Source organism: Octopus bimaculoides, chromosome 7 (assembly GCF_046866305.1).
Source record: "Octopus bimaculoides isolate indiv1 chromosome 7, ASM4686630v1, whole genome shotgun sequence".
In the NCBI taxonomy this organism is placed as follows: Eukaryota; Metazoa; Mollusca; class Cephalopoda; order Octopoda; family Octopodidae; genus Octopus; species Octopus bimaculoides.
The window spans coordinates 97,512,415-97,533,488 of record NC_142934.1 but is presented as its reverse complement, the minus strand read 5'-3'; the positions used below and the strand labels follow the sequence as shown (position 1 = coordinate 97,533,488).

The following is a 21,074-nucleotide window of genomic DNA, read 5'->3' as shown; positions in this document are numbered from 1 at the left end:
GAAGTATTGGAATTCACTTTGAAAGATGATCCCTGTGCATACGTAGATTATACTCCCTGACATTCAACTGAATATCAACAAGAATTTCTGGTTACTCTGGCTCAAAGCCTCCATCTTCAACTTTTCTAAATTCTTCTGCTTCCTCTATTACTCTCTGAATCCCTCTAACTACCAACAATACTGTGACCATATCTCTGCATTAATGACATAATCTCATCTCACACCTCTCTGTAGTAATTGTTTTTTGGTGACTTCAATATTTATGACATATTCTATGGTGACAAGCTAGCAGAATCACTGGGTGAAATGCTTAGTGGTATTTCATCTGGTTTTACATTCTGAGTTCAAATTCTGCCAAGTTTGACTTTGCCTTTCATCCTTTTGGGGTTGATGAAATAAGTACCAGTTAAATACTGAGATTGATGTGATTGACTTACTCTTCCCCAAAAATTGCTGGCCTTGCACCAAAATTTGAAACCAATATTCATGACTCTTCTTGGTTATCACACTCCTTATATTAATGGATCATTAGCTCCTTACATCAACTAGTTTCATTTCCTACATGGCCAGCTCTCATACACTCCGGTCATATTGTCAGCCTGCAACATTAGTTATATTAATCTCAGTAGTTCCGGAGGGCCTGTGAAGGCAATGGTCACAGGTCTTTCCTCTACACCAAACTAATAAAATTAAAAAAAAAAAAAAATAGCATACCTGAATTACACTATTCAGTGTCCTTCCTTTCATTTAAGAGGTTCTGAGTTCAAATCCCACTGAGATTAAGTTTATTTTTCATCTCCCCATTGTGGCATTCTCCAACAGCTTGTATGTTTCCTTAATGATTTGTTTGGGTTCTGTAAAGCTAGATCAATCAGAGACCTACCCTCAGTTGTCACTAACCAATGGGCCCCTGCCCAAGAGGAATTTGGTGAAGGAAGTGTTATTATGCTCAACTTTAGTAAACGGTATGCAAATCCTGTCAAAACTCCTTGCCTTTGAGATCCATTGGTTTCATTGTTTGGTTTGGCATTCCTGCCAGAAAACAATATTTTGAACTATGCAGATAGGACTTGGATAAGCTCTATCAACTCATGTGCCCAGTTCTATGCCCCCACTCTTCTCTTATATACCAATGCCTTACTTACTGGCACACCCAACAATGCCCATTTTGATGTAGACACCATCTTTCATGTTTTCTTAACTTTCCCACTCAAGCATCACACACATGCAACCTGGATATCCCATGTCTAACCTGTCTTAATTCCATATATAAAAATCTCAAAACCATAATCCACTGGAGTCACGCTAGGCTTGTTACCTTCAACAGCAAACACACACATACAAGCATTGCTTATAAATCATCATTGCAGTTCACACCCACCTAAAGATGAACAGCCTGAAACTACAGACCTTGTGATCATCCCAAATGCTAGGCTTTATTATCACCAAGATACTTTCAAGGCAAATGCATACCATTAATATAGGACTGCATCTCAAAGACCCATCCTTCTCCTCAAAGCTTAAGAGAGACTCACAATGAAGTATTGCTCCAGCATGTGGGGTAGAGCTAGTGTTGCACACACAGACTGTAAACTGCATCCAGAGAATGTGACAAGGCTGTTTGGCGTAAAGTCACTCAAACATACTCCAGCAGTTGCAGTTTTGTAACTCCACTTTTTCTACTTCTACAACAATAACCTCTTCTTGGAATTGGTTAACCTTGTGTCACAACCACTTGGCTCCCCTTGTCTCTCTTCTCATCATTCACATTGAGTCCATCACCCCCAGGCCCTGAACTAAACATACCTAGTTGTTCCTCCCTGGAACATTGACTTTGTAGAAAATTCTCTACCTGCACTTTTTGACTTGCAATAGTTTGTGTGGAACATTAATAGCATCATTTTATTAGACTCAGAGGGCAGGCAAAGGCTATGGGCATTGTCCTTTCCTTTAGATTTAACAAATAAAAAGAATGGAGGAGAAAAGACTTCAATCACCATTGGCAGCTTTGTTGGTACTCCCCTAATAGCAAGAATATATTAACACAGTTCATTGATGAAGTAACAAGAATTTTCTCTCCCACAAAATAAGAAATCATCTGGTTAAGGTTAGAGTTAAGTTTCATTTATCTGACAGCCAATATTAGTTAAACTCTTCAGATGGTTATTTGGAGTTGAACTAAGAACACAGAGGTATAAAATTGGTATGACTGTGTGGTTAATAATGTCATTTTGTAAACAAGTGTCTTCCATTATAACCTTGGGTTAATTAAAAGCTTGTGGTTGAAATTTTGCTAGATGGAAATTCTGTGAGAGCCAACTGAAGAGACTGTTCCTGTTTTTGGTTGGAAGACTGAATCTGTCAACTGGTTTCACAAACACTATTTTGCTCTCAGGTGTCCTTAGTGACATCCACTCTGTCGCATTCATTCAGGCAAGGTCTCTGAAAAATATCACGTGTCCAACCTTTCTTCTTCTAACAAAGCCACACACACTTGCACACAACTTTGCAATTCTGTTGTCTTTGATAACTCAGTATCCTTTCTAATAATGTGTATGTTATGATCCACAAAACTTCTAAATTCTTTAATAACCATTCAACTGGAAAATATTTTTTACACAATTTCTAAGATTGCTTAGAAATAAAGTACAGTAAAAGAAAATAATTACTTTATAGAGATTTTATAAATAAATAGATAAATACAATATTTTAATTTTGTTTATGAAATTTAATTAGAACTAAGGGCTAAAACATTATAGATACAAAGCATCTGAGTTGCATACATCAGTAACATCTGAGATGATGGAACTGAGAGTGAGTTCATCAGCTTTTGGCCGACTTGGTTTCTTGCTTAACAACATCAATGTAAACAAGACGGGTAAGTGTAGCAAAGTGAAGTGGAAGAGATTCCGAGAAGATTTGCTATCACCCTCTTTGTAGAATCTCCAGCCTAGATAGGTGAGATAAAAGTTCAAGGGTAGAGAATCAATGACGAACATCCAAGTGGTTAGTTCTGCAAATGGCGCCAAGATGCTGAGGACTGTTGTTGCTGCACAGTAGCGAAAGGCAACTCGTCGGCAAAGGCTAGGGTTCATTACAGATGCCATGCAATAGCCTCCGCGTGAATAGTCTGCACGAAGGTTCCAACTGAGAGAGTTGAAGTGAGGAAACTGCCAAGCATACATGACTGCACCGAGCAACCAGGCACCTAGGAAAATACAAGTAAAAATGAGGTTAAATTCTAAAGGAATATTTGAGTGAAAAAGAACAATAATTTACTGTGTCATTTGAATTTTATGCAGCTGACATCTAGCCCAGATAATAGTAAGCTAGGGAGTCATTGATTTACATTTTACACTTGCATACTAATTAAATAAGTACCATGAGACTAATTAGGTGCAAGAGTATTATATAATTAATAAATGTTTCATTAATTGGCTGTAAGTCATATGAATCAAGAGAAAAGCACTTGCAAATATCCTTGCTTCAGTAAATAAATGATCGAAACCTTTAAATTCATTTTCTCTTTTTTGCATTAACAAGGAAACATTCATAAGGCCAAATGCAAACAACTTTTGGAGAAGTCATCATCACTATCACTGTCGTTTTAACATCAGTTTCCAAGCTGGTACATGTTGGATGAGTTCACAGTACAGCATGCTGTCACTCTCCTACATCTTGTGTCATTCAATCTGCAAGCTCCAACAAACATCCTGAAACCAAACCTCACCATTATTTGTTATGTCTTATTTCACCATGTGCTATGTGTATATTCCACATACCAGCACAGTAAAATCTGCTGAAGAGATTTTAATACCCAGTTGCTCTCTCAGCTCACTTGTGCTCTACTCTTCAAAGCATGGATAAGACAGACTTAAAGATATATGTTAATGTAGCAGCATCAAAAAATGTCATGAAATGATACCAGAGTTTCATCATCATTCCCATCTATTAGTACCAATCTCCTCCACATAGTCTCATTTACTAGATTGTACATTAAATATTTACTTTGATCAACTCTTTCTTTCCAAGAAGTACATCCTTTGAAACTCCCTTCTATGCTATAAATATAACCCAAATCCCTCAAAACCTACCCTACTGTCTTATAGGAAGGATATATTAGACAGTCTAGTTATAGATACAGAGAATGGCAGGATGGTCAGGGCTTGAACATAGGTCTGCACAATCAAGGCTGATCAATGATTAAATAACAGTTAGACTCTTTCAAGCCTTTCTATCCTCTTTCAGAAAACTAGAGAGTACCCAACATCCTCTAATTAAGCAATACAAGATATAACCTGGAACAGAGTTGAACACAGTAAAGGACGAATTGAGTTTGGTATTGTGATAGGGAAAAATGTAGTATGGAACCGAGTTCAATAAGTAAATAGATCAGTTACATAAACAGGTTTAAAGTAACAGGTTTATTTATGTAAGTTACACATTTCTCTCTCCTATTTCTTCTGTCATTTAGCTTATAGAATAATAGTGAGCTGATAAGAGAACAGAGTAGAGCAATAGAAGAACGAGAGAAGAGAGTTATAAAGAAAAGAAAGAGAAAAGGGCAGATAGGGAAATGAGAAAAGAAAGAAAGGTGTGGACATAATGATATATATAAAAATGAAAGTAATATATGAATTTTAAAAAATTGTGTCAAAATTTACCCGTGGACAGGTCACCTGTACAGGCTGCCCAACCCATCATAGGTGGTATGGCTCCAACAAGAGAACCAACCCAAGTATTTGCAATGCTTGTCCGTTTCATTGGTGTATAGACTAATGTGTACAAGCCAAGGTTCATTAAGCCGAGGTAAGCTGTCAAAGAATTAACTCCTGAACTAAGAATTACCATTCCTGTTAAACCAGTGGCTGTTGCAAATAGGACTGCATGGAGTGGACTGTAAAATAAAATAAAAATATAAAATAAACTGACAGTCAGATTAGAAAAAGAGAATTACAATATAAAAATCCCCAGTGTTTTATCAATTTGATAAATTATAATCCCACACTATTTCTCTAATAGGCATAGGCATGGCTGTATGATAAGAAATTTACTTGGTTTTGGGTTCAGACTGTGGTACCTTGGGCAAATGTCTTCTACTACAGCCTGGGCTAACCAGAGCCTTGTGAGTAGATCTGGTAGATGAAAACTAGATGAAGTCCATCATATATCGTATATGTGTGTGTCTGTGCGCGCATATAACTATCTCCTTGATTTGACATTGCAAGCAAGTGTCACCATCATGTAAGCAGTGTCTTTCATTCCCAGTCTCCAGAGACATAACTGATCATGGGGAAACAAGTGAAGGTTGCCAACAGGAAATGCATCCAGTCGTAGAAAATCTATCTCAAACATATTCTGTTCAACCAAATCAAACATGGAAAAGTGGACATTAAAACAGTGATGATGATGATGATGATGCAATGTTATGTATGCCGGTAATAAAACCTCACAATTCTCATGAATGACAAGAGCCAATTCTAACAGGACCCCTCCTGACACCTTATTACAATTCACCTTTATCTGGTGACCTTTTCATGTGAAACCTCATATACCTAAATATTGTCAAAACTGAGATTAGGATTTGGTTAGCTTTCCTTTTAGCTATATCCACACAGGATGTGTATTGGCAGAATCATTAGAAGAGTGCTCTGTGGCACTTAATTACAGCCCTTTATGTTCTGAGTTCAAATCCTGCAAGGATCAGTGGTATAAAGTACCAGTCATGTAATTACTGAGGTCAATTTAATTAACAGTATTTTCCTTCAAAATGTATGGCTTCATGCAACTGTTAGAAATTAATATCCTAAGTTTAATGATTTCCAATCAAGTAGAACCATGTTGTTGATTTAAAACAGAAACATGCCAACAAGGGAACAGCTACATGATCACTTGCCTTGCAAGAAATAGCAGTCGCCTCCCACCCAATCATATTTAATGATGTTCTAAATATACTATGTCTGAAGAAAAAGAGAGGCTGATCACAGCTGGAACCCTTTTGATCACAAGTCTGCTTAAATGTTGTGAACCTGGACTTAAAACAACACATGCTGTTATACTCATTTCTGTATTTTTGAAGTTGTCATCATTCCCGTTTTTTTAAAGTCTGACACTTTGCCTTACCTGAGGTAACTTCGTACTAATACACGGTTTCTGGTTCTGTTCATCTGTGCATCAAATGGCACTTCAAAGAACTGAAATATAAAAATGAATTTAAATATTAACAGGAAAGAAAAAAGAAAAAAAACAAGGCAATGTATATGGCTCGTATCAGGATTAGTGGTAGTGTAAGTCAGAGATAACCATTATGATAGGACATGTATTTGGATCGCATCAGAGGTGCTGCTAGTGTGAGTTAGAGAGATCACAGTTATGATAGGACATGTATTTGGATCGCATCAGAGGTGCTGCTAGTGTGAGTTAGAGAGATCACAGTTATGATAGGACATGTATTTGGATCGCATCAGAGGTGCTGCTAGTGTGAGTTAGAGAGATCACAGTTATGGCTTGGATATGTTAGATAGTAGTAGTTGCATGTCATAAATCACTGAGATGGTCTAGGCATGTAATGTTTATAAATGTTATTGGATGCAGTTGCTATGCATGTATACAATGCATATGCACAAATATGTAGTGACTATACATCATAGAGGCTATTGTGATGGTAAGGACATGTGATGTGTATCAATGGTATTGTCTGGTGTATAAGATGAGAACAGAATGAGACCACTGTTATAGCAAGTATGTGTGATATGCATGGTTGGTAAGAGAATAATAGTTGATAGATGTAAGGTGTGTGATTGATGATAAATAAAGACACTTTAATCGTTGATAGTAAAGGGTAACTGAAATAGATGCAGGTGAAGAGATATATAAGTAGTTAGATCATAACCAAAATTGGATAAAATCAAGAATCCAAGGAAACTGGTAATGGCAAAAATTTGTCCAAAGAAGTTTATAAAGGTTCAAGTAAAATTACTGTGATGAACAAAGAATGTCACATTGGAACTGTTGTCCCTTAGCCCTTTGTCTAAGAATAATGAAAAGGTGTTGTTGCTTTGATTTTAGGTAAGTGGAGGAATTCAAGTGAAGAAGTGATACAAAAAAGCTGAAAGAGAGAATGAGAGGTGGTGTGAGAAGGTCAGTAAAAGCAAGGAAACTAAAATTAAAAAAGAAAGGTATAAAGGGCCAATCCTTTAAGCCTGACAAAAAGTAACTCTAAGTATTCAAATATGACTAGGAAGGAGGGAAAATAGTAAGAAAAAGAAGCAGGAAATAAAAGGCAGTCCTCAGATACAGTATAGCATGGGATAAAGATGACCTCAATTACATTTAGCAGAGAAGAAAGAGCAATAATAAACCATCGTCAGTCATTGCATGACTGAAGATGGTTTATTAAAATAGAATAGTTTGTAAACAGAGATGAAAAATCTACTCTAAATGCTGCACAATAAGAATTCCATCCAACCAATGATAGTATGAGTCAATGATGAAGCTTCTATATGGTTGTTACTTGATCTGCTAGAAATAGCAACTAATTCTCCTCCCTCAAATCACATCATACTGTACAGCCTTACAAACAAAAAGGGACACATTGGATAATGCAGACAGGGCCACATAAATCATATATCTGAAAATTAAAGATAGGACAATCATGGCTTAGAAAGACATTAATCAAAGATCTGCTGAAAAAGAGCTGACATAGAACACAACACCAACAACAACCAAGTAGACTAGAGATGAGACAAGTAAATTGATAGACTGCTAGATTATTTGCACATAGATCACTAGCTCAAAATCACTGTTGGTATTTTACTGTGTTTCTTAGAAGAACATTTTATTCTCCATTCATTCAGTTTACTTAGATAAAGAAAAGTTCATCTGGAAATGAATGCAAGCAGTGAAACCAATATCAGAAGACAAATAAATGAAATAAAAATAAAATTTCACTGACCTGATTTATAGAATTAGCTGATGCAGACATGAGGCCAGTTCCAAGGGTACACAGAAGGAAGGTACTTAAATGAAAAGGAGCAGGCGCAAGAGCATATCCAGCCATTGAGGAAATTACTACCAAACCTGAAAGACAAAAAGTCTACCAGTAAATCTATGATGATGTTTTGATGCGAGTCTGTTAAATTTGTCTTCCATTTCGGTCTTGTGGTCTTCTTAAAAAGTTATAAATACTAAAATTATATTAGACTAAGATGCAGTTGTGTGGTTAACATTCAAGTTAGCACAATCTACTCTATACGAGTTGAATTAAAAAAAAAAAAAATTATGTAAAACACAACAGGACAAAACAAAAAGCACATGAATATGAGTCTATAGGAAGGCAGTTACCTGTTAATCTAATTTTGGCAAGTTGCATATAATGATTTGGTACTTTCCATAAATTGATTTTTTGCTCCATCCACATTCGATCTTGTATAGATTCAATTTTTTCTGTTGGCATTTGAAATTCATCATTATCAGTTTCGGGTGGTAGCTCAATGCGAACCACCTCTTTTGTGGCTGGAAGGAATAAATGGAAATATTTGCTGTTGGGGGTCAATTTAACATCAATGAGTCTGTTTAAGTGGGGTACGAAGATTGACACTGTGTTATCATACTGGAAATCAGTATTATCGTCTTTACAATATGCTGTTAAATTATCACCAGCAGCCAGTTTGGCATGTAAGTTTTTAGTCTGTGTTATGTGAGGAGCTTGGAAAAATAGTGGTTCTTTTAAAGGAACAGGAACTAAGAGATCATCATCATTGTCAGAAATTTTTGCTGCAGACTGTGTTCCATACTGTAAAGAGAGAAATAAATTTTATGAAAATAATTAGATTTAATAAAACAATTCTATCATTACAAATAGATTAGGAATTGTAAAGTTTAATAAAAGCAGATCTTACAGTTTTACTGATGTAAAACTTCCATCATACAATTAAACCTTGGGAGAGGCATTATGCCAGTAATAAATACACGCACTGGTTCAGTCCTTTATTAATTTATAATGGAAGTGGAGAGACAAGTTACTGAAGAGATTGCAAGAGGGCAATGAAATGATTTTAAAAAAAAACTAAATACTGTTTATAAATTAATAAAGGACTGAACCAGTGCATGTGTTTATTACTGGCATAATGCCTCTCCCAAGGTTTAATTGTATTTCTTTCAACACATGTATCCACATCAAGAATCTTCCATCATAATTTTATGTAAAAACATTTTATGTGCCAGCTTAATAATATAGTCATTTTACTAAATTCCATGAAATTCTTGATTATTTTCAAATGTTAACTAAACACATAAGTAAAATAACTTGTGACAAATATGGTCATCATTTAAAATCTATGTTCAATGCCAGCATGGATTGGATAGTTTAACAGGGTTTGATGGGTCCAAAGACCAGATCATGTTTCAGTGTTTGACATGGTTTCAACAGCTGGATGTCCTTCCTAATGCCAACCACTTTACAGTATGTAATGGGTACATTTTTGAGCCACTATCACAAGCTCCTACAAACACAAACATCCTGGACCGGATCCAGAGAAAAAGCCACTCAGCAGCTGATTGGCATCAAATCACTTACAAACATGCTCCACCCTCTGGTCCACAGGGGTTCTCTCTCCTCTCACTGCCTTTTCTATCACTACTATAATGGCCTATGATCCTTGGAGTTGGCTGGTCTTGTACCTCCCCCATTCAGGCACATTGCCAGATCAGACTGGAGCCTGGTGCAGCCACTGGCTTTCTAGACCTCAGTCAAACCCATGCCAGCTTGGAAAACGAACGTTAAACGATGGTGATGACGATAATGATGATGAAGGAAGCCTCTATCTTTCAGGCAAATTTTTCTCAAAACACACCCTACTGTGTTAAATAAGGTAAGACACCTTAGATAATGTAGTCCCAGATACTTCTATAGAGACTCTGTTATGGCTGGAATACCTTTGACGATGGATCACTTAGGGAACTAAGCATTAGCGACAGTAGTCACTACTTATGCTTCAATATTATACGGCATTACCTTTCTTAAGTATATTGCTAATAATCTACCTTTTTACAAAAACAAAACAAATCAACAAAACAAGACTGTGATTCTTCAAAGCTTCAAATCAGCTCTGATTGCGAAAATCTATGATTAAAAATGTTCCAACCGTAATCATCCCACCAATTTAGGAGTATATCTTGGACGAAAAAAATGAAATTTGTCCTAGGCTTATTTAAAATGGCAAAGTGTGACTTGAATAAGATTTAGCTGCTATTTCTAGCATGTCGAGCAACCCTGTATAAGTTCTTTGTTAAGAGACGTGCCATGTCCTCCACCACCACCACAACCACACCCATAAAAACTTGTCACTATATTCTGTCTCTAGATTTAGCTATATTACGATGGCAAGAATGTAACTGTTTTCTGTGAGTTATTTCAGGAATCCAATGTCTTCAATTACTGCCTCTGTTAGTTGCAAAACTAACAAGGTTCCTACTTCACCGTTTATACACCCATTATTTATATGAGCCAAACGATACTGAGCTTTTATATACCATTCTCCTGTATATTATGCATTGATACGTCCTTGATGCTGTTCGATATTCGTGGCCTCTTGTTTTGACCATATCGATACACCAATAGGTGTATGCTAGTTGTTAATATATATATCATATAGGTACATATTAAGCACTGAACGTATCATATAGATACATTTTAGGTACTGAACGTATTTAATGAATCCATTGTTATCAAGAAAGTTTGGTGGTGTATGATGAATTTAATAGGGACATGACCTGTTGTACACTAACCATAACACGTTGCCCTTCTAGATACTGATGGTCGCTCGTCTTAGAAAAAACTAGATGATCTGATATCAATTCTGAACAGTTCGGTGAAGCAGTGTAAATGGTTTTGCTCAGGAAGATATTGAAAGAAACCAGAAGTTATGATTTAATTCAGTTTAGTCGTCAATGACCTCTGCTTGGATACAATGTTTTTTCTTTCCACACAAACACACACACACACAATTATAATATCAGCTATTAAGGCAGGATAAATTAGGATACATAGGATGAATTAGTAGGAAAGAAGTTCTAATAATTGAATATCTGATACAACAAACTGCGCAGGTGTCACAATTTTGACGAATAAAGAATTTAATGAAACTGATTTGACCTTATAGTGAAACTAAAGTATTTTATAGAATGTCCTTGGAGATGAGTGAACTTAAAAATCTCAACAGCAGGTTTGAAATAGTCATTAAAAAATTGAAAACATGAAATAGGGACAAACAAAATGTTTTAAAATGAATATTGTGGGTCTAAATTGTCGATATTTGAAGATTTTGTGGGGTATGAAATTATTTTATCAGAAGATACCTTTAGAGAAAAACAAGATAGGTGAAGGCAAAAACTGGAATGTGAAAATCTCATTAGCCATGAAGGACATTGTTGTATTCAAAGAGTTAACATACGATACCAACGAACAAAATAACCTCTTCGAATGCAAATAAAACTTATTAACACATTCTTAATACTAATCATTAGTGACAAACATTTATTTATAAAAGCAATTTGTTTAGAACACAAGTTTAATGATAGGTAAACATTAAACTGATCAATTTTTATTTTACTTCGCCTTTGTCTTAATAAATATTATCAATGTATTTCGAGTTCCACCAATTGTTGTCTGATTCATCTACAAATATGCATATAGAGAAAAATACATCCAAAAAGCTTGAAAATATTACTTTTTCGTTCGTAACGTGTCATAAGTTGAACTAAAATGCCATTTATATTATGAAATTACACTGCTTGAAGTATGTGTGCTTTGACAGAAAATAAAAATAAAAATAAAAATCGAAATTCATTATTTTACTCACAGTGTGCCTGCAGGAATTATGAATTGCATCTAAAGGTCGGTGATATGTTGCCAGAACAGTAAGGAAGCTGGACTTCCTTGGAAGTTGCGTGTTCCCCAAACGGCAGAGAAGAGCTTTAGAAATATTCATTGTTGGCACTTAAGGGAAGATGTAGCGATTTAATTTAACAGAAGATAGACGATAATTCTCAAAACTGAAATCAATTTGAAAGACAATTTAAATTATTTAGATTAGCAAACTGCCAGTGTTCGAGACTAATGTGTCATAAAGTTTGGTCAACGCATGACCCATGTAAGAGACCCAAGCACAGTTTGTTCGTGAAGGACAGTTTCCGAATTATTCTTTTACTTGTTAGTAGTTGATTGTATAAGATTTTCTCCATGCGAAATGGTTGATTGTTGAGTGGAAACATTTTTCACAGAATTTTAGAAACATTCGTTTCTGGCGAGCCCTTTGGAAATAATTCCAACAATCGTAGTGAGCCGCCGCCACATTGACTTCTGCTATGACGGTGTCTAGGTTGGATAACTCTAAAACACCGAAATGGAGAAATTGCTAGGATTGATTTTCGTTTCGCGAGCAAACCGACAGCTAAGGTGATTGAAGAAAAATATCAGAGTGGAGAGTTTTGCATAAAACTATACAAATATGGATAGAAGGAGTCTGGTCTATAATTCATCGAATGTTTTTTTTTTTTACTTAATCTATTAAATTGTTGAGATGCTGCCGTATTTGTATTTTGCATGGAGAACACTTTCTGCGGTATTTTCCTTCAACCACATTATTGATATCCCAAGTCAGCTCTACTACATTCCTTTTATTTTTGTATATTTATTTGTAAATTTTGTCAACTGACTTGAATATGTTTCACTGAGAAATTTTAATGAGATCAAAACATTGCTTTCACAGGATCCATTATAACAGGTAGAGTTTGATATTTTCAAAAAAAAAATTGCCTTAGCCAATATTACTGAAGTTATGTCCCTTGTTTGTTTTTCAGATTTTAAAGTATCCCAGAGAAAGGTTGTCTACTAATCGCATGGATAATTTCTGTTAATCGAATATTTTCAACAAATGTGAGGCACTACCATATGAGTATTTAGTATGAAGAATGCTCTGCAGGCGTTCTAGTTCGGCCACATTGGCATCTTATTGTAAGAGAAAACTGCGATACTTCACAGGTAGGCCGAACATTTTCAAGAACTTCTGAATCGGGGTCAACTACTCAGATCCCACAGCACTTGAAAAGATTCCAGATCTTCCTATTCTGACAGAGCTTGACAACCTCCCAACACGCAATGAGGTCCAACGGGCCATCTACGGTCCCCTAAAACAAGAAGACCCTGTTGAAATTTACAAGTATGGTGGGCTTCACTTCACACCGCATCTTTATTCTTTGTTTCTTCTCTCTTGGCAGGGGAAAACTATACCCGACAGGTGGAAACACTTCAATATTGTTACAATCTACAAGCACAAGGGAGACTTTGCAGAATGCAAGAGCAGGGTAATCTCTCTCTTCTGGATAAGACCGGCAAGATCCACTCACGTATTCTCCTTTTACGTCTTCTACTTCATGTTGTCAACCTGGTTATGCTTGAGCATCCGTGTTGATTTCGATCAGAAAGAAACACTTCTTTCATGATACTTGTGATCCGTCACCTTGAAAAGTATCGTGAACAGCAGAGACATATGTTACGTCTTCATCGGTCTAACAAATGTGTTTGGCACAGTCAACTGTCATATGTTTTGGCTGCTCGTCAACATTTTTCTCAATCATCCAGAAGTTTTATGATGATATGCAAGCGTGAGTGACACTCGGTGGTGAAGCCTCGGAACCCTTTGATGTCCAGGTGGGGGGTAAAACAAGGATGCATCCTTGCCCTGTACTGTTTAACATTTATCTTGTGGCTGTAACCCTTCTCTCCAGAAGACAGTTCACCGAAAACGTAATTCATATCAGGTACCGTTATGACGGCAGCAGCTTTAGCACTTGCCACCTGAAAGTCACATAAAAAATCCTCTCAACCACGGAGTACAAGATTCAGCTTGACGATTCAGCTGTACCATCTCATACCTCCTCCTCTCTTTAACACATGACTCAATGAACAGTGCATATTTTCGGCTCTGTCTTCAAGTGAATCATCGAAAAACTGTATTTCTCCAAGCAGTCTTCTCGTACTCACCTCCCCCTCAGCCCGTCCTTACTGATGTGGTGCTCCTCTACCATAGCTAGACTCATTCTGCTGTCTGGGAAGTACCATTTCTAACATTGGACTTCTTGATGAGTAGACACTCTGATCAACTTTCGGGAGACTCAGCGATCGAGTCTTTCAGAACAAGTACAAAAATCAAGCTGTCTGCATATCCCCACTCCCGTACAGGTCTGAGTGCTGGACCCTTTATTGGCGCCGGATCAGCCTACTAGAAGCGTTCCATATCAAATCGCTCCAAAGTATCTTTGGTCTCACATGGCAGGACAAGGAGCTTCATACCAAAATCTTCCTGGGAGCTGGGATCTACAGAAGGAAACAACCTCTAATGGTTGAACAATAATACTTTATAAACTTTCATTTAGATTGCCTATAGAAAAATTAAATAGATTTTGGAATTAGATGTTAAGGTGAATAAATGATAGTTTTTTGTCCACAATTTTTATGTAATGCTTTACAGGTATCGGTAGGTGCTTTTCCTACTAATCTACTTAAACAAAACAAGCAATCATAAGCAAGGTAATTTGCCATTTTTAATCCTAAGCTTCACTGATACAGAAAAATCTTTCAGGTACCTCTGTGGTACAAAATGATCAAATTAATATGGTTCAGCTTGTACCAATTTTGTTGATGCTGACATGAAGTGCCTGAAGAGTTATCTCTGTGAGCTAAAATCGTTAAAACAGCTAGAATAAATTATGACATTTTATTTGAGAAGATAGAATGGCAGCTGCTCCGTGGTGTAAATCGATGACGTGGTTGTTTGGCAAACAGTAAATACGTTTTCAAACTCCATTGCTGTTTTTTTAATTTTCTTTTTTTTACTATTTTCTGTCTCAAACAGCCGAATATGATATAAAGAAATGTAATTAAATACAGTAAAACATTTTCTCTGAAATTCAATCAATTTTGCCATATATTAAGAATGTATAAAGTTTTTCTTCATTTAGTTGGTTGTTGTTGTTTAGCTCCAGATTTTCTCTGATCAAGCAGATCTATAATTAAAATAATTTCAGTTGTGACCGTTTCATCTTTTTTTCCAGTCGTGGATTACATTATCCATATTCTTATTCGTTTACAAGGTGAGTACGATTTAATTCAAGGGAGATTTAGTTACCCTTTCTAGAAATTTAACCCAACACAAAGGCTTTCTTATTCACGGCGATTCTCTCCTTATCAATTTGGTAGATAAATTCTACTGCAGAATAGATGGTGGATTCACCCTAACCAAGAAAAATCTCAACAGTTTCAATAAACTTCCCTAGTGAGAGACATTTAAATGCCACTGAAAGCATCTAGTTTTTGTGACTGAAAAAATCACTATTTTGCTCCTCTGACTCATTTCAGTTTTTCCTTTGTACCTATTGTTTATATATAATATAAATATGATTTAAATTCATTAACAATACTTAATTGTCCATAAGGCTGTAAGGTGATAGAATCGTTAGCATACCAGACAAAATGCTTAGTGGCATTTCGCTTGTCTTTACGTTCAGTGTTCAAATTTCACCGAGGTCGATTTTGCCTTTCTTCCTTTCAGGGTGGATAAAATGAATACCAGTCGAGCAATTGACTAGGGGTCGATGCAATTGACTAGCGCCTTCCTACAAAAATTTCAGGCCTTGTTCCTATTAAGGAAAGGAATGTTTGATTGTCTATAAACTATATAGATGAGATATAAAGATATCGAAACGAACGTCTGCAGATGGAGAAAGGAAACGACAATATAGAATTTTTTATTTATTTATTTAAAAATCTCACTCAATGATAAAAGGATAAAAAAAAAATTTTCTAAAATAAATACTCTACAAATTACTAAACTTTACTTAGACTTGCACTTTCACCCTTGCTTTGCATTGAACAATAAATAATTACGTTTCTATCTGACGTGAATAACAGAGAACAATAAATAATATTTTCTACTCTAGACACAAGAGGAGGGGGCCAGTCGATTAGATCGACCCCAGTACGCAACTAGTACTTAATTTATCGACCTTGGAAGGAAGAAAGGCAAAGTCGATCTCGGTGGAATTTGAACTCTGAACATAAAGACAGGAGAAATACCGCTAAGCATTTCGCCCAGCGTGCTAACGTTTCTTAATTTTTTATTATCCATAAGAACATACATAGAAGGGACAGCACAATGAAATCGAATGATTTTACAAGAAATGCGATTGGAGTCCTTTCAGCTCGCCGTCTTACGTTACAAAAAATACCTCAGAACTAAACAGGAAAGGTAATTAGTGTTAAAATAAAGTTCTCTCCCTTGGACTTATGTTTCATAATTCGATACCATTTCTTCAGAAAGCCAGGAAAACTATACTTGTGATAAAAACGGTAGTCATCTAAGTTGAAAATGATAACCAGTAATATCTGTGAGATTAACCCTGCAACAGCCTGGGACACTTTCCATGCATGAGGCTTGTATTTTCATTCATTTAAAGGTCATGGAGACTAGGATACATACCAATCAAATGAATCTGTATGTTCTGCACAGACATTAACCTATCTGGATGTACCTGCTATGAAATACCAGATATGCTTTCAGAAATTTCCATCAGAGCTAGCTTTACAGAACACAGGCTTTCAAAGATGTAGTGTGCAAGCATCTCTTCCTCAAACCATCCCCTACTGCCTTAAAATAATACACATGTTGGATTATGTGGTCTTGGGATCCTTGTACATAGGAAGAATAGTATTTTGTATATCTTACTTAACATAGATATTCTGTTGAAAGCTACAAAACTGCAGTATGTTTTGTGAAAGCATCTCATATAACATGTAGTGCTAAAATAACATAGAAGTATATCAGTAACGTGGAGGCGGTTTCGATTCCCAGACCGGGCGTTGTGAGTGTTTATTGAACGAAAACACCTAAAGCTCCACGAGGCTCTGGCAGGGGATGGTGGCGAACCCTGCTGTACTCTTTCACCACAGCTTTCTCTCACTCTTACTTCCTGTTTCTGTTGTGCCTGTAATTCAAAGGGTCAGCCTTGTCACACTGTGTCACGCTGAATATCCCCGAGAACTACGTTAAGGGTACACGTGCACATTAATTTTGCGAGCAGGCTGTTCCGTTGATCGGATCAACTGGAACCCTCGACGTCGTAAGCGACGGAGTGCCAACAACAACAGTCAGTAAATTTGAGAACTGAATGAACATCACATAATCTCATTCTCCTCTTCCTTGAATAAGTTTTCGTTTTTTTAATTTTAAACTGGTGATTTCCATAGTTGGTAGATAGAGCGTTGACGGGGGTGGGATGTTTGCTTGTGTAGAATAGAAAATGATGTATCTTTAATTAGCAAGGTGGTGTATGTGGGCAAGAAACTCGCGAGCGAAGAAAGCTCGGTGACAGGGTGCATTGTTGTCATGAAGAATCTAGATGTTAGGATTGCCTGCATGGACCCATACAACATCAGCAATGTTGCTGATTTTCCTTCGATGATCTTCTTGCACAAGCTGATGAATTTTCTCCACATTTTGGGGGTGATGCTCGTGGCAGGTCTTCTAGATTGCTCATTGCCCTCCAGAGACGTTCTTCCACATTTTGAAGTGCCCGTGTCACTCAACCTATTGCCTCATTGTTATAAGCTTACCAAAGCATGCTCAATATCTTTGTAGCAGACTTCCCAAGTTTAACACAAAATTTGACATTGACTCTTTGTTACAACTTTCTGTCCATGACAAAAATCACAGACTACAGCATACATGTGATCACAAAAACACAAATTTCACAATATGCAAAGTAAGCACAGCGATGTCACTTGGCACACTGCCTCATGAAGGTCATTGTTAGCGCTCACTGTGCATGCAACTGTGCTGCCATCTGTTGGTGCACTACAAAACTAGTCCAGGAACTTTTTGATATCACCGTATAGATGAATGATTTTAGAAAGTGAAATGTATAGAATCTTTGTAAAAGTAAAGATATTGATTATTCTGGCATTGGAGCTACTGGCTTCATATCTTGAACAACTTGAATTACACATTTCATTTCTTTTACTTGTTTCAGTCATTGGACTCTGGATATGCTGGGGCACTGCTTTTAAGGATTTTCGTCAAACAAATCAATCCCTGCACTAAATATTAAGCCTGGTACTTATTCCGTCTGTCTCTTTTCTGGAGCTCCAATATTACAGGGACATAAACAAACCAACACTTGTTGTCAACTGATGGCAGGAGACAAAGATAACACAAAGACACATAATGGGCTTCTACACAGATTCTGTCTACCAAGCCATTCACAAGGCTTTGTTTGACCTGGGGCTATAGTAAAAGACACCTGCCCACAAGACCAGATAGTAGGACTGAACCCAAGACCACAGAGTTGGGAAGCAAGCTGCTCAACCACACAGCCATGCTTATGCCTGTGTGAAAAAAAGAAAAATAATTCTGAAGAACTTCTGAATTTGTTTGTATTTATAACAATGGGAGACAACTATATTTTCAACAAATTGTGTTTATATTGTTTTATTTGTCAATTTTTTTTCTAAAAAACAAAACAATTTTTACATATTCACTGGTTGGACATATTAAAAATACAGGTATTTATACATTCATTACATAGGAATATTAAAAACAATTATGAATTTTTTTTTGATATGTTTTTTTTTTTTCAGATTTCATTCTTTCGATAAAATATTGAATTTAAAGTAAAATACCTACTTAAATTTTGTTCACATTTATATTATAAAACACATTTTCAGAAAGAATTTAAAAACTATAAAATGACAAAACGAAATATTCAAACGCAATTTACAGTATTTTGGAAAATATAAACAGTGTTTACTTCTCCAATGAGATATTACAGACACAGGGATTGAAAAGCAGTTGAGAAGATATTGTTGCAAGTTCTTGACAGAATTGTTATGCTCAAAGTTGAATTGACTTTATTGGGGATGGTATGGGATCAATAATTAAACTGTCTGTTAAGGATTTTTGGATTTTGTTCAATGACACCAACTAGTAGGTCATCAATATAGGACTCTAGACCGCGAATATATTGATCTTTACGAATCATTTGAGCTTTTTGGCAAATTAATCGACTGATTAGTTCCTGAAAATAGAAAGAGAAAACAAATTTCAGTGTCTAATAACAATAATAAAATAGTATTTTAAACATAATGTGCAGTACAAATAGAGAATTCTTAATACATTTCCATGATTGTCAATGAATATAATATGCTTTATCTAGATAAGCCTATATTTAATTGCATAAAAAATACATTATTTCCTTCTGTCTGAGTGGCAGAAAAAAAAAACAAAAAAACTTGCCTAGTTCAACTCTTACACCAGCCATTATAATGTGTTGTTTGGAAAATTACATTACCTTGCTTTATTCATTGTGATTGGCTGACTACATGGTTTACAATTACTAAATGGTTGTCAGTAGTGAAGATCTGCAACCTTTAAAATGATTACTTCAATAATTAATGAATGATTTTGAGACATTTATATATGGGAGTCACAGCTGTTTAAATTAATAAGATATCAAGTTGCTAGTCAAAGAGCTAACATTTTGTAACATGTTAGCAGTGCTATATTGTTCAAGGCCAATGCATTAAATATTACATAGTTTCAACAAATCCTGAATATTAGTTGGTAACACAATCTCGCAAATGAGGAGGTGCTTTGAAGAACCAATGCCACACACCTTGTTTGTGTCATCAAAGGCAGAATAATGCAACTGGTGGGGCATGTCGTATAAAGTGGGAGGACAATATCCCAGCAAGAACTGCAATGGTATGGTTACCAGCTGGTGGGAAGAGACAAAAAGGCATGCCAAAGAAAACCTGGAGATTCACCTTCAAAGATGACCTATACAACTGTGGCACAAACTAGTTTGAAGCTCCAACTCTTGCCAAAGATAGAAAAAGATAGAAGAGTATAGTGGCCTGTTGCTGTGAAGCACAAGCAACCAGATCTCCAGTTCATTTAACTGGAAGTGAAGAGAAATAACTCAACAAGGATTTAACCTTGTATTGTTGACTTAACTAAACTGAGCCACATGACAACATTCATACACAATTTTGTAGGTGAGAAATCTAAAGTTGACCCTGACAAATTTTGTATTGTTCCATATTTCTGATATACCTGTGTGTCATTCACAATTTGATTAGCTATCAAAATGTTATGTGACATGATTTATGTAGTTTTCAACCCTTAATATCAATTCCAATCACACACAAGACTAATTGTTATATAAAATTTCAAAAGTCCTGCCCGAAATGTAAAACTTCTTTTCTTCTTTGCAGCAAAATAATTTATTCAACTTTGAACTTTTTGTATTTACTATTTGTTGATGCAGATCATTGCTAGTTCCTTGAGATTATACCTTTTCACTTTTACCTAGCATAAAGATTGGATGGAGTGGTGGATGAGTCATAGATGATTGCATTGCATCACCTGTATACATTGAGGAGCACTTTATTTTATTGACTTCAAAAAAATAAAAATCCTTGGTAGGATTTGAACTCGAGCCTGGTGTTGTCATCTGGTTTCACCAGTCCTCAGTCAAATCGTCCAACCCATGCTAGCATGGAAAGCGGACGTTAAACGATGATGATGATGATGATAATATAAAGCATTTACTCTGATGCTCTACTGTCTTGGCCAGTTCCTAAGCTTTGCTATTGATTTAACAGTGGTTTCTCTTGAAAAGCACAAAGCCCAACACATATTTAAAGAAAAGTGAATGAGCTTTTTGGACATTCAGATGGGTAGTTACATCTTATTCTACAATGTTATCAAATTAATAACGAACAATTAAATTAGCCATGTTGCCCCTTACAAAGTATTTCTTACCTCTTTATTCATACTCCGGTATAGGCTTACCAAATCTTCAGATTTGAGAAGATTATCAGAACCATAGCCAGGTAAAATTTCTGAGTAGTCTGTGAGTCTTCCATCAAAGCTAATTGATATCGGTCGTTTCTTTAATCCAGGAATGTGAAGTTCTACACAGAAAAATTTGGATAAAAGACCAATGATTTACAATGT

General features: G+C 36.0%; 2 protein-coding genes across 3 annotated transcripts in view; both read right to left on the bottom strand.

Annotated features, from left to right (window-relative positions):
- Positions 1-2,707: 2,707 nt before the first annotated feature.
- LOC106868845 (protoheme IX farnesyltransferase, mitochondrial) lies at positions 2,708-12,378 on the bottom strand. Its single transcript, XM_014914284.3, has 6 exons — positions 11,862-12,378; positions 8,344-8,794; positions 7,955-8,079; positions 6,124-6,194; positions 4,665-4,897; positions 2,708-3,208 (listed from the first exon to the last, which is right to left on the bottom strand). The coding sequence occupies exons 1-6, from the start codon at positions 11,988-11,990 to the stop codon at positions 2,754-2,756; spliced, it is 1,464 nt and encodes a 487-aa protein (XP_014769770.1). The 5' UTR covers positions 11,991-12,378; the 3' UTR covers positions 2,708-2,753.
- A 6,140-nt stretch (positions 12,379-18,518) lies between these two features.
- The window catches only part of LOC106868848 (uncharacterized), a 149,122-nt gene continuing 146,566 nt past the window's right edge, over positions 18,519-21,074 (bottom strand). For both annotated transcript variants that reach the window (XM_089355714.1, XM_089355715.1), the window contains 2 exons: positions 20,880-21,031; positions 18,519-19,131 (listed from right to left, as the gene is read on the bottom strand). In XM_089355714.1, coding sequence (XP_089211840.1) covers positions 18,985-19,131; positions 20,880-21,031 — 299 coding nt within the window. In that variant the 3' untranslated portion in view covers positions 18,519-18,984. The remainder of the gene's footprint in view (positions 19,132-20,879; positions 21,032-21,074) is intronic.